General features: G+C 40.2%; 1 protein-coding gene across 9 annotated transcripts in view; it reads left to right on the forward strand.

The window, feature by feature from the left end:
- Positions 1–12427, forward strand: part of BAZ1A (bromodomain adjacent to zinc finger domain 1A) — a 43254-nt gene that overhangs the window by 7222 nt on the left and 23605 nt on the right. For 7 of the 9 annotated variants that reach the window (XM_083505957.1, XM_083505960.1, XM_083505959.1 and 4 more), the window contains 9 exons: positions 1327–1470; positions 1903–2004; positions 3332–3419; positions 4244–4378; positions 4823–4925; positions 5635–5789; positions 7426–7521; positions 8989–9127; positions 9783–9929. In XM_083505957.1, coding sequence (XP_083362083.1) covers positions 1327–1470; positions 1903–2004; positions 3332–3419; positions 4244–4378; positions 4823–4925; positions 5635–5789; positions 7426–7521; positions 8989–9127; positions 9783–9929 — 1109 coding nt within the window. The remainder of the gene's footprint in view (positions 1–1326; positions 1471–1902; positions 2005–3331; positions 3420–4243; positions 4379–4822; positions 4926–5634; positions 5790–7425; positions 7522–8988; positions 9128–9782; positions 9930–12427) is intronic. The other 2 variants (XM_083505964.1, XM_083505965.1) reach the window with 1 other exon arrangement.

The following is a 12427-nucleotide window of genomic DNA, read 5'->3' on the forward strand; positions in this document are numbered from 1 at the left end:
TCTGTCTTCGAGCGCTCACCAAGGTTTGTTCTTGGCTTATGGCTTGTTATAATATGGGTCGAAGCTAAGCCATTGCTGGCACATTCTCCCCACTCCTCCTAAGCTTATAGGTTGTCTTCTCTCATCCCTTTCTGTCATCTTACCTCCCATCCCCTATGTCCTTGTGTTGGGTTAGTCTACACACAATGCAGCTGAACTGAAACAACTGAATTAATGAACACAGCTGTTTTAATACAGTGAGCCCTAATATGCTAAACGTAGTCTGGTCTATTATACAGTTGGCAAGACATGTCCTGTACTTTTCCGAAATAGCAATATGTATGTAAGTGTAACATCTACGACAAGAGGTGTTAATTACATATTTTCCTTTTGCATTGAACAATTTAATGGTTGTCTTCATTAGGTGACATGCTTACCAAAAATGGAGGCTTACAATGTGTCAGGAAGCAAATGGGCCATTATTAAGACGAGATTAGACAACAATCATGTTATCCTTGTTTATTTGGGTCATCAACTGTAATAAAGGATAATCTTTTTTGCTAGTGTAGATACACAGACAACATAGAACCTTTTATTTTCCCACTTTCTTGTGTTTAATATCTAGTTTCTCAGTAACATAACAGGCATTCATTTTAAGATGTTTTCTTATCTGGATAAAAACAAGAGGCTTTGTGATTAACGCTGAAAACCAAAACAGATAATTTAATATGACTGCTGTAATAGGACATTGTCAATAGGGTAAATGTATTACTGTGTATAGCAGATGTACTCTCATACTTGCAATGTGCTGAAGACTCATATGTGGAAATTCTCCCTACTCTTGGATTGATTTTCATTTCAGAGTACTGTTCTTTATGCAGATAGTCTTGCTTCATGCAAATAGTCTTTGCATAAGGAAAGTGAAAACAAATTAAGATTTTGCCTTTTCAGGGGCTTACAAAAGGCATGAGAATGGCTGTAATACCCACCTATTATAGCACCACACATACTTACACTAGTGCTGATGCAGTTGCAGAATAGCACTAGTGACTGTTTTTCTTCCCATGAAGACCTCTGTTTGCATCCCATAATTATGGAACTACATGGATATGTGATAAGAACATAGATAAAATTAAGCTGATTTTAAGTTCACAGACTATCCAAGGGTTAGAAGAAATGAGCACATACTTTACATTTGACTCTACTCTTGAAACATTCTTCCCACTTTTTATCTGTCTGTTAGTATAAAATGATATTGGATTGCAAACTACTTTTAGGTATATATTCCAGTAACTAAATCTTTTTGCACTAAAAAAATGGTATGTTCTTATGTTTGCTTTGTTTCAGACTGCAGTGTAAGATTTTGGAAGTTAAAGCACCAGTGCATCAAAATGGAATGGCTAATGGCCATGTTAACAATTCCGATGGAGTCACTATCGTAATTAGTGATAGTGATGATTCAGACTTGGATACCAGTTCTGCACAAAATGGGTAAAAGATTAGTTTTATATTTGGAAAATATGGATAGTTTTAAAAGGTTACAAAACCTGGATTAGAATAGTTGCTTAATGTAAAACCTCTATACAGCCATTTTGCCTATAGTGGAATCGAATTACACCATTCCAGAATCTGAGAGGTCACCTGAGTTATGTGCATTTGTTAGAGCAGGTCAGCATATAAGCCTGGAATGCTGTGTCTGTGTGAAAATTAATACAATTAAATATTTTCCTTGTTTAGGGCAACCATTTGGTTTTAAAAATACTAATTATATTCAAACTCTTTATGTGGTATTATGTTTTGTACATTTTAATTACATTTAACTACATAATTAATTTCTTGTAGTTTGAAAGAGTTAATTCATTGAAATGTTGCACAGAAATGTTACTGTTCAGAGGGAGGAAATTAATTGATATTTGTTTTTAGGAAGGAAAAAGCCATAAATGAACCCTCCTTGTTCAAGTACAAAGTGAAGCCTATTAAGAAACAATTGTATGAATCTGTTACAGTGAAAGCATCTCAGATATGGTAAGCACTGAAGGCTATGGTCCTACTGCCCTATATGCATATGAGGAGCAATGTTGAGTGGATAGCTCAAAAATAAACCAGTAGCCACACACATACTAAAATGTCTGACAGGCAGACTATGAATGGGTGCGTACATAATTGTATTTCCATAGTGGAAAAGGCTTAACCTGTTCAGTGTCTGCCAGCTACATAGCTGTTAAAGGCACAAAGTCCCAAAGCCAACCCTAAACCAAAGTCTAGGTTGTAATCCTTGAACTTACTCTACCTGCATGTGTACACACTCACTGTACGAGTATAGACCACAGGCACACATACATCTCTTCCTCTCCCTTTGCCAAAGTGCACCTCTCATAGGCCACACATATAAACACACACCTCTCTCTTACACACAGCACATACATCTCTCCTCTCATAGACCATCCATCCATCTGTCTCACACACACATGCACACCTATCTCCCACTCTCTCAGCCCAAGGTCTCGACCATGTACAGGCATCTCCCCATCTGCTCAGTTCAGTTCACATGTGACTGCATGTATGTGCAGCCCTGGAAACTCAGAAGTGGGGGGGAGAGATCTGAAGAGCATCAGCAAACCCCTCCTGCTCCTCCAGCTTGCGAGGAGACCCTGGAGCCTGAAGGGGACATCTTCTACGGGCTCCAGGGAGGGTCTCCTTGCGTGCCGGAGTTGCAGTGGGTTTTGCTGAGTCTCTTCAGCCTCCTGGCTAACATCTGACACGCAGGAAAGCGGCTGCTGTTGGGCTTTTCCGCTGGAGGCTAGTTGAGGCTGCTCAGCTGGCGTGGGGGGTCAGCTGAGCAGCCTCAAGCCTCTGACTCAAAAGGAGTTCTTCCCTAGAGCCTGAAGAGGACATCCCCTTTGAACTCCAGAGAAGGTCTCCTCAAGAGCTGGAGGCACAGCAGGGTGCCCCCCATTTATGCACATTTCACTTATGCTCGCAGGGGGCCAGAACGTAATGTCTGCCATTCAAAACAAAAGGAAAACCTCCCTCCAAAACATTCCGATTCGCCCCACCAAAAATAAAAAAATACACAAGGACTACAAACCTGGCGCCTGCAGATGCTGGGTTGGCAATCTCTGGATTATAGTACTGTAAGAGCACTTGGTTAATCTTGCCTCTATTTCAGGAATGATTTGGTATTTATATTACTTAATTAGAATTGCCAGGAACAGTAGTTCCTGAAAAAAATAATTGATAGGATAGTTTCCTCTTGAAAACTAAATTTAGGAACTATTTTAGTGTGCCAGTTCAGCTGGGAATCATCTTTGATATTGATGCATGTTCCTTTTCTTTTTGTCCTGTACCATAGCCGGAGGAAACATCTATTTTCTCGTGACAGACTAAAGCTCTTTTTGAAGCAACACTGTGACTCGTATGATGGCATTGTTAAAATTAAGGTAATCAAAATAATTAAACAAGTTGAAGCAAGACTGTACTTTGATCACATTATGGGCAGTGAAATTAGTTTGATACCCAGTTTAGTTGTTGTGTTATCGTGTGTGTGTGTGTGTAGTTTGATGCTACCATTAATTATTGCTTTATTGTTTGTTTTTAGCTGTTCTTTAATATTGTGAACCACCTTGAATTTTTTAAAATCAAATAAGTATATAATTACAGTTTTCATGAAATGGTAAACTATGGTTTGACTGTCGTCAGACCTACACATACTGTACTATACTGTCCTTGTCTGGCCCAGGTTTTAGGTAAACAATAGCTTGCTGTCAGTAGAGCATGAGAGCACACTAGGAGTGCATGAGCCCAAGCTGGTTTTATATGAATCAGCCTCAAGGTGTTCAGGCACTACACTTCAGAGATGAGAAAAACTCATTTAAAAAAAGTCTCTAGTGGTAGTAGCAAGTACTTCTTTTATTTATTAGCCCAAACTTGTTTTCCAACTATTGTGCAATGCTACTATGGTTTCGTATAAATTGGAATCTGATTTGAAACAATGGTGATGTATTTTTCATTGCAATGTTGCATTTGTGTTAAAAGGACACAGAAAAAGAAGATAATTCTCCACCCCAAATTTACTCATGATTAATTTATTTCAGTGATGCTTACTAAAGAGTGTTCCGTTGACTACAGATACCTCATTCCTGTGGTGTTGATTAGGAAATAATGGCTAATGGTGTCTCTTTCTAAAACCGTAGCTTATTAGCCAGTGTGTACATGCAAGAGCAGGCAGCCTTCTCAACAATCTTTCCCCATCTTTCTCTACAAGGCAATATCATTTGCAAAATACAAGATAGCAGAACAGAATTTTTCCTACCTCTTTCCTGATGATCCACCCACTTTTGTCTTCAGTCCTTCAAACAGACGGCGAAGGAGACCTCCAAAGATGGCATCTGATGATCATGTAAGTAACGCAGTACTTGTTAATCTGCTTTTCAATAAGAAACAGCAGTGGATTGCATCCTACAGCAATTCAAAACGGCAAAGTACTTTGCTATCTGTGTTTTTCATATTTGCCATTAGTTGTCTTAGGTAAGTCAAAATTGTTCCACAGTTGGCCATATAATACTCTGAGAGATAATAATTTATATACCAAGGTCCTGAAAGTCCATGGGCACAGGTGGGACTTAAAAACCTGGCCTCTCATAGGCAATGAGGCTGGATTAAACTGGTTTTCACATTTGGAAAGACAGTAGTCAAAACTTGCTATTGCCACAAAATAAAACACATTTCTAGTTTTATTCATTCATCATATACATTTTAACTTGGCGATATGTTCCACCAAGCTGTTAAAAGATTTTAGTTTTTCAAATATTGCCCTTTCATGAGTTTCTCCTTTTGTCTTCAGGGGGATTTTGTTGCAAAAGAGCAGCTTAGTCCTAGAAATGCAAGCAGTGCAGCAAAAGAAAGGGCAAGACTCCAAAAAGAAAAAGACGAAATGAGGGCCATGGGTAAGTACAAGCTCATGCGATGAATAAGCTTTTTTTTAGATGAAAAACATGCATAATGGGCTGGCTTTTGTTGATTCTGTAGAACTAGTGCTGTAGTTTTTAGTGTATTATCCTTCAAAGAAAGAAGCTGTTGCAGTCCTGTCTCAAAAGGGCCTTTTCTGAAGCTGTGCCTCAGTTGTGGAACTCTTTTTGCCACAGGTTCATTTAGCAGGTTCAGTTGTGGAACTCTTTTTGCCACAGGTTCATTTAGCCCCTTCACTCTTATGACTGCTTTGTTTAGCCGGGCTTTCTTTTTCTTTTTAGTCTATGTAGTTTTATGCCATGTTACATGTTTTAACTAGTTGCTGATTTTCCTCTTTACTATTCTCCCCCCCCCCATTGTTGTATTACTATTGTCTTTTATTTATGTGCTAGTTGAATTGAGCCCTATGTTTTTACCTGAAAAGTGGGGTATAATCATAATACATCATATTAGCTTGGAAATAAATCCCTCTGACATACGCTTACAGCCAGAACTATAATTACTTCCCAGTAATTGTGATTGGGTTGTAGTCATAGCATGTCTGTTTGGGGCTGTTTCCTTGAACGTAACGGCATCACCCACAGGTGGCCAGATTTGATTAACTTGATCTTGAAGTGTTGTTTATATAAATAATTTCTTTAAAAAGAATAATACAACTCTAGTTCTCCTGTCCACTTTTTGAAAAAGAAAAATTGAAAAGAGAAAAGACAACTGCTATAGAATCCAAGAAGAAAGAAAGAGAAGATAAGGAAAAAAGGAAGGAAGAACTTAAGAAAATTGTGGAAGAAGAAAGGCTGAAGAAGAAAGAAGAGAGAGAGCGACTTAAAATAGAAAAAGAAAAGGTCAGGTACTCCCCACCTGGGTTCCTAATAGTTTGAAATGGCACTAATAGTTTAAAATATATAGCTACATTTAGAGGTTCCCAGTACAGTCGTACCTTGGTTTTCAAACAGCTTAGTTCTCGAATGTTTTGGCTCCCGAATACCGCAGACCCGGAAATGGCTGTTTGCGAACTATTTTTGGAAGCCGAACATCCAATGGAGCTTCCGATTTGCTGCAGGACCTTCCGATTGGCTGCAGGACCTTCCTGCAGCCAATCAGAAGCCACACTTTGGTTTCCAAATATTTTGGAAGTTGAACGGACTCCGTTCAACTTCCAAGAAACAACTGTATTTAGGAATATGAATCACAGTAGAAAGAAGAGTAGGACACATTGCTGTTTCTTCACCTGCATGGTGAAGGAGAATGTGTCTGCAAAATCGTAAATAGTTTCCTACATGGAGCTTTTCATCACTATCCAAAGCCCCCTGGATAGTGTGAGTTAAAATTCTAAATTGTGTTCTCAGTTACAAGGTTTAATTTTCAGGACATTGTTGCAATCTTTTCTTAATGTGTGTAGTGTTATGTTGAGGCATTACCAAAATTAGGTTACCTGTGTTTAACCAAATACAGGCTATTTTCATACTGTTTGAAATAGGACTTTTATTCATAAAATTTGATGGTTTTTTTCTAAAGTAATAAAGGAAACTTAGGAGACAAGGGTTCAAATAATCCATCAGCCATGAAGTTCAGTGGGTGACTTGGGGCCAGTCACTTTCTCTTTAACTAACCTACAATAGGTTTGTTGAGGGGGCTGCAGAATGGGAGGAAAAATCTTAGGTATACCACCTTGAGCTCTTTGAAGGAAAGGTGGGAAATAAATGTAATAACCTAAATGATACATTTCTTTTGAAAAAAAATCCTTTATTGTCATTACCAAGATATGTAAATAAATAGAATCATGTATACATATGTGACACAGTTAATATTTTAGTTTTGTTATCTGTTCTCTTAACTAAAGTAGTAAATTCCATAAGCATCCAGAGCAACAGTTAAATAAAATTACCGTATTTTTCGCACCATAGGACGCACTTTTTCCCCTCCAAAAATGAAGGGGAAATGTGTGTGCGTCCTATGGTGCGAATGCAGGCTTTCACTGAAGCCTGGAGAGTGAGAGGGGTCGGTGCGCACCGACCCCTCACGCGCCCAGGCTTCGCGGACCTCTCCGCAAGCAGCGGGACCGCTCCCGCTGCGTGCGGAGAGCTGCCAGCATGCCGAAGCCTGCGCGCGCTGAGAGCAGCGCGCCCAGGCTTCGCGGACCTCTCCGCAAGCAGCGGGAGCGCTCCCGCGGCTTGCAGAGAGCTGCCTGTTTGGGGGCTGGGGTCGGGGGAAGCTCGAGCCTGGGGGGGAAATAATTTTTCCCCCTTTATTCCCCCCCAAAAAAACTGGGTGCGCCCTATGGTGCGAAAAATACGGTATGCAATACCAATAATCAGTAAATTATAACTGTTGCTTAGATTAAATTATAAACCTAACTTCTTACAAGATTTCCAATAAAAGTACATGGATTGGCATTATCTTGAATTTTATTACTCCAATGCATAATCTAAATACAGCTGTTTTTAACTATTTTGGTAGTCATTTTCTGTGTAATTGCAGGAAAGAGAAAAGCTTCGCGAAGAGAAAAGGAAATACCTGGAACATCTAAAACAATGGAGTAAGCGTAGAGAAGACATGGAATGTGATGATCTTAAGGTAATGGAACTTCAGAGAGAGAGAGTCCACAATCCAGAAATATTTGTGTGTGTATTTATGCATTGTGACCCAGTGCAAAAATCCTGAGGATTCATGTGGATCCGTGCTTTGTAACCACGTTTTAAGTGGGGAGGGAAGGAAAAGCACTCAAGGGACAAGGAGCATGCATGGGGGGTGTGGAGAAGGATGCTGCTAATAATGCAGGAGAGGCTCCTCTCCGGCTTTGCTCCTTTAAAACAAGCAGGCTCTGCGTCTCTCCCTCCTCCCCGGCAAGGAAACGACAATAGTAACCACTCTGAGACAAATCAAGAAAAATTGCGACCAACACTCTCCCCCAACAAGCGCAGTGAGGTCAAAACACACACACACAGAGAGAGAGAGAGAGAGAGAGAGAGAGAGAGAACTGGCCCTAAAGTCGCAGGGAGCTGGAAGTCGCAGGGGCACTGGGGGAGTGAACGGGAAGCAAGAGAAGGAGAACGATCCCTCACAGACACACAGAGTGTCAATTCTAAAGGAGCAGGGGCGCAGGGAGAGTGAACGGGTAGCAAGAGAAGGAGAAGGAGCCCTCACACACAGAGAGACACACAGAGTGTCAATTCTAAAGTCGCAGGGGTGCAGGGAGAGCGCAGGGGCGTAGGGAGAGGGAATGGGAAGCAGGAGAAGGAGCCCTCACACAGACACACAGAGTGTCAATTCTAAAGTCGCAGGGGCGCTGGGAGAGTGAAGGGGAAGCAGGAGGAAGAGAACGATAGCTCAAGCACACACACACACACACAGCCCCTACAGTGGCTAATCCAAAATCGGACAGCAAAAAACTGCAGGCAGGGACAGAGAGCAGGGGTTGTTTTAAAGCAGCCAACTCCCGCTCTGCTTCTCTCCCTCCTCCCCGGCTCCGCTAGCTGACAGGAGCCGCTTACACCCGCTTTGCTGTTTCAAAGCGAGCCACGGACTGCTCACGACTGCAGCAGATTCCCCCGCCATCTGTAGGCATTTGCTCCATAACACGCACAGACATTTCCCCTTACTTTCTAGGAGGAAAAAACTGCGTGTTATGGAGCGAAATTTGTGGTATATGCTGGTGATGTTGTGCTGTAGATGGTATTGAGTTGCACCATATCCTGGGTTGAGGCTGACATGGTCTGAGTGGCAGCTATTATTTCTCCCTTCCATTGAAATTAATGGGGAGAGAATTACTTTTTCTCAGTTTGGCAAGACCAGCACAAGACATTGCACTACATGTGGTCACCGCTTTTCTTCTTCCACTGCCACCTTCTTTCTGCTCTATTTTTCTGCCTGTATTCTAACACCGACACTCACTCTGGGTAGTCCTTGTAATCCTTTTGGCTATCAAAAATATATCTGTTCAACATAATAAACATGAGCCAAATCTGTTGTGATGTATGTTGTTGATTATTCACCTCATATGTATAACTGAAACATACAATAAATATTTATTTTGCATCACAGGAACTTCCAGTTCCAACTCCAGTGAAAACCAGACTACCTCCTGAGATCTTTGGTGATGCTGTCATGGTCTTGGAGTTTCTCCATGCTTTTGGTGAACTCTTTGATCTTCAAGATGAGTTTCCTGATGGAGTGACTTTAGGCAAGTGAATCTTTAGGCAAACTGAATCTACAGGAAACATGGGTAGCAGATTTTGCAAACATCCTGTCTACAGATTTTGTTTTGCGGGGGAAGAAAGAAACAGTTTCTCTTCCTTCCCAGAAAGAAGGATTACTTTTGTGATCTTTTCTGAAACTTTAATAAATACTATTTTTAAAAAAAAAACAGAATCCATTAATGATGCAATATTGGGAGTACAGCTGTGGATCTAGGTTGGCTTAGGTGCCTCCAGTTGACATTAGTTTTAATGTGTTTTATTCACTCTGCTCTTTATTTCTTATATACTGCTTGTCAGCAATCATCCTGATCTGGGCAACTATATGTGCTCAGATGCACGCATGTGACCAAATATCCCCATTTATTTCAAGTGTACATGCTGCCCTGTGGGATTCTGCAAAATGAGCTTTGCCCTTTCTTTGAAACAATTGAAGAGATGATCCACCTGCCTTTCTATGTATTTGAGCCTGGAATAAATTGCTGGATCACAGCAATTGTTTCTCTAGTTGACCTATTTGGCAAATATTCTATGTATTGACTGGATTAATATTTTGACAATCACATAACATAGGAACAGCTTTCAGTTTTTTCACTGTGTATTTGTAGCAGTTTGAACAAATCCACTTCTTCTTATTTACAGAGGTTTTAGAGGAAGCTCTTGTTGGAAATGACAGTGAAGGTCCACTATGTGAATTGCTGTTTTTCTTCTTGACGGCCATTTTTCAAGCCATGGCTGAAGAAGAAGAAGAAGTGGCCAAAGACCAAATAGCTGATGCTGAGACCAAAGGTCAGACTTCAACTGTGCTTCTTAATGCAAAGCTTGCATACTAATAGGCACGCATACTAATTTGCATGCACGGGAATATTTCAGTTAACATTGCTCCACATCGGTGCGCATGATTGCTGTAGAAAAACAAAAGTTTGTCAGGTGCTAGCTGCAGCGTTGATTCTGGTGTGTACTGCAGGTGCTCTTTTAACTTTTTTAAAAAGGCAAGCTTTCCCATTATTAGACATAGCAAGAATTTCACATTGGCGGGTTTTCAAGAATTCTCAAAACTTAACACATCCCTTTAATTAAAAAAATTCTTCAGAATTCAGTAACTTTGCTGAAGATTCAGAAGATACTTCTTTCTCACCAGCAGTGTAAGCTACATAACTTTCAGAGGGGTAGCTGTGTTGGTAGCTGGTAGCTCTTGTGCAAAAACTAAAAAATTTTAAAAAAATTGTTGTAAGGCTTTTATGGACTATTATAGTCTACTCATTGGATGAAAGTTTGCCATGATAAAGTGCTGTAAGACTTCTTGTTGTGTCAGCTAAATAATAATCAGGCATCATAACAGTTCATAGCTTTACTATTCATTTCTTCAGTGACAGTAGTATTGTCACCCCCAAACTGGAACACCTGGTCCAGATTTGTAATAGCACACTTCTTAGCTAATGTAATTATTTTCCAAAGGGCACACTTTTAGATCTATTGCAGCATTTGCAGACTTTGAATACCCTTTCCAAGGTGTGCTGTAGCTCAGGTGGTGGTTTATTTTTATTTCCTTTGTTGCATACTTGTAAGAGAAGAGAAACCACATAACAAATAGCTTGTTTGTTGATTTATAGTGATATTTTTACCACACACAGCAGTCACATCTGAATAAAGTAATAAAAGAGCAAACAGAAAAGGGGCATAGCTCAGTTGCAGAAAATCCACTTTGCTCGTGGAAGGCTCCAGATTCAATCCCTGGCATCTTCAGGAAGGGCTGGGAAAAACTTCTCCCTGAAACTTGGAGAGTATATGCAAATTAGTGGAGACAAGACTGAGCTAGTTGAGCTACTGGTCTGACTCTGAAATCTTTGCTCCAACATTCATGTTTTGTTTTTAACCCTGAGGACTAGAATATTGATGGGACCCCCCACTGCTCTCCCATTTTTTTATCAGAATTTGTCTGGTAAAGGCATTTTCTCTAGATTAAGTGTTTGCATTCCCTTAACATGGGTGTGGGGAACCTTCTGCCCTCCAGATGTTGCTAAACTATATAACACCCATCATCACTGGCCATTAGCTATGCATGCTGGGGCTGATGGAAATTGTAGTTCAGCAACATCTGAAGGACTAAAATTTCCCCACACCTGCCCCAAATTGAGTACTTTTACACCTCTTCTCTGGAACCAGTACAATAATAGTTGTGGTATAGTGCATAAAAGAAATATATATAGTTGATGTGTGCTTTGTAGAGTCAAGTGCATCAATCTGAAAATTCTGTTTGATCTCACACACCATTCAGAGAAAAAGGGTTTTTTGGGAGAAAGCAAAGCTGCATGTGATTCTTCCTTTGTGCAAGGAAGATTTAGTCATTATTCTGTTGAGAGGAAATCCAAATGACTTCTTTCTGGCAAATCAGTTGCAGGGGGGAATTGTGTTTTTTCCACTCTCAATCAGTAGTCATTGTTGAGCATGAGATTCCTCGGACCCACAAGTGAAACTTTTATTGCCGTTTGGAGTAATTTAGTCGTATGTAGACTGTTCCAAGCACCTATTGGTATTGCTAGTGTGTATCTGATTGCCTTTCTCTCATGCATGTATTATGTTAAACTTTGACTCACTTAAATTGAAAACTTCCCACTGCAAGATTCTAGATGCAATACTCCTTTGCTTAATTGTAAAGTCAAGTTTTTGTTTTGAATCATTCATAGCTTTGACTGAGGCATTCTAAACAAACTCACACTTGTAGGGTAGGCATGCCCATAGTTCTGTGTTATGGCTTTCCATATTTTGGTTGGGCTGCATTCACACGTATAACTTGGCAGAAGCTGTTAAAGAGAAAATATATATTAACTTTTGTGAATGGAGGCTTACTGTATGTCCAGTATAGGATAGTGCAGTTCTGCTTTGTGGGGGTTGGTAGTTCTCTCTAGTGATCCTGAACTGGGATGTGAGAGGACCTCAGTCTGTAAAAAAAAGGAAAAAGAAATAACTTCAGGCATAAGGAATTTGCTTCCTAAAGAAGGGTATTTCATCTTGCTGTTTCCTGTACTTAAAGAATAATACTTATTAGCCTATCTTTGGTGATATGTAGAAACTTCTGTCTTGGATAACCTTAATACCGCTGTATATAAACTTCTGAACCTGGCTTATCAATGTGCTTCACTGATCAACTGTGTAGAATATGGAATCTCATGTGTAATGTGGTAAATCAGCCCTGACTGGCGGCACAGACAGGCTGCTGGCATCCATAATTCGTTTCTGTAGGCATAATCATAATGAAGTAATTATAAGAATGTAGTAATAAGATG

Source organism: Podarcis liolepis (genome assembly GCF_965112155.1).
Source record: "Podarcis liolepis genome assembly, chromosome: 1".
In the NCBI taxonomy this organism is placed as follows: Eukaryota; Metazoa; Chordata; class Lepidosauria; order Squamata; family Lacertidae; genus Podarcis; species Podarcis liolepis.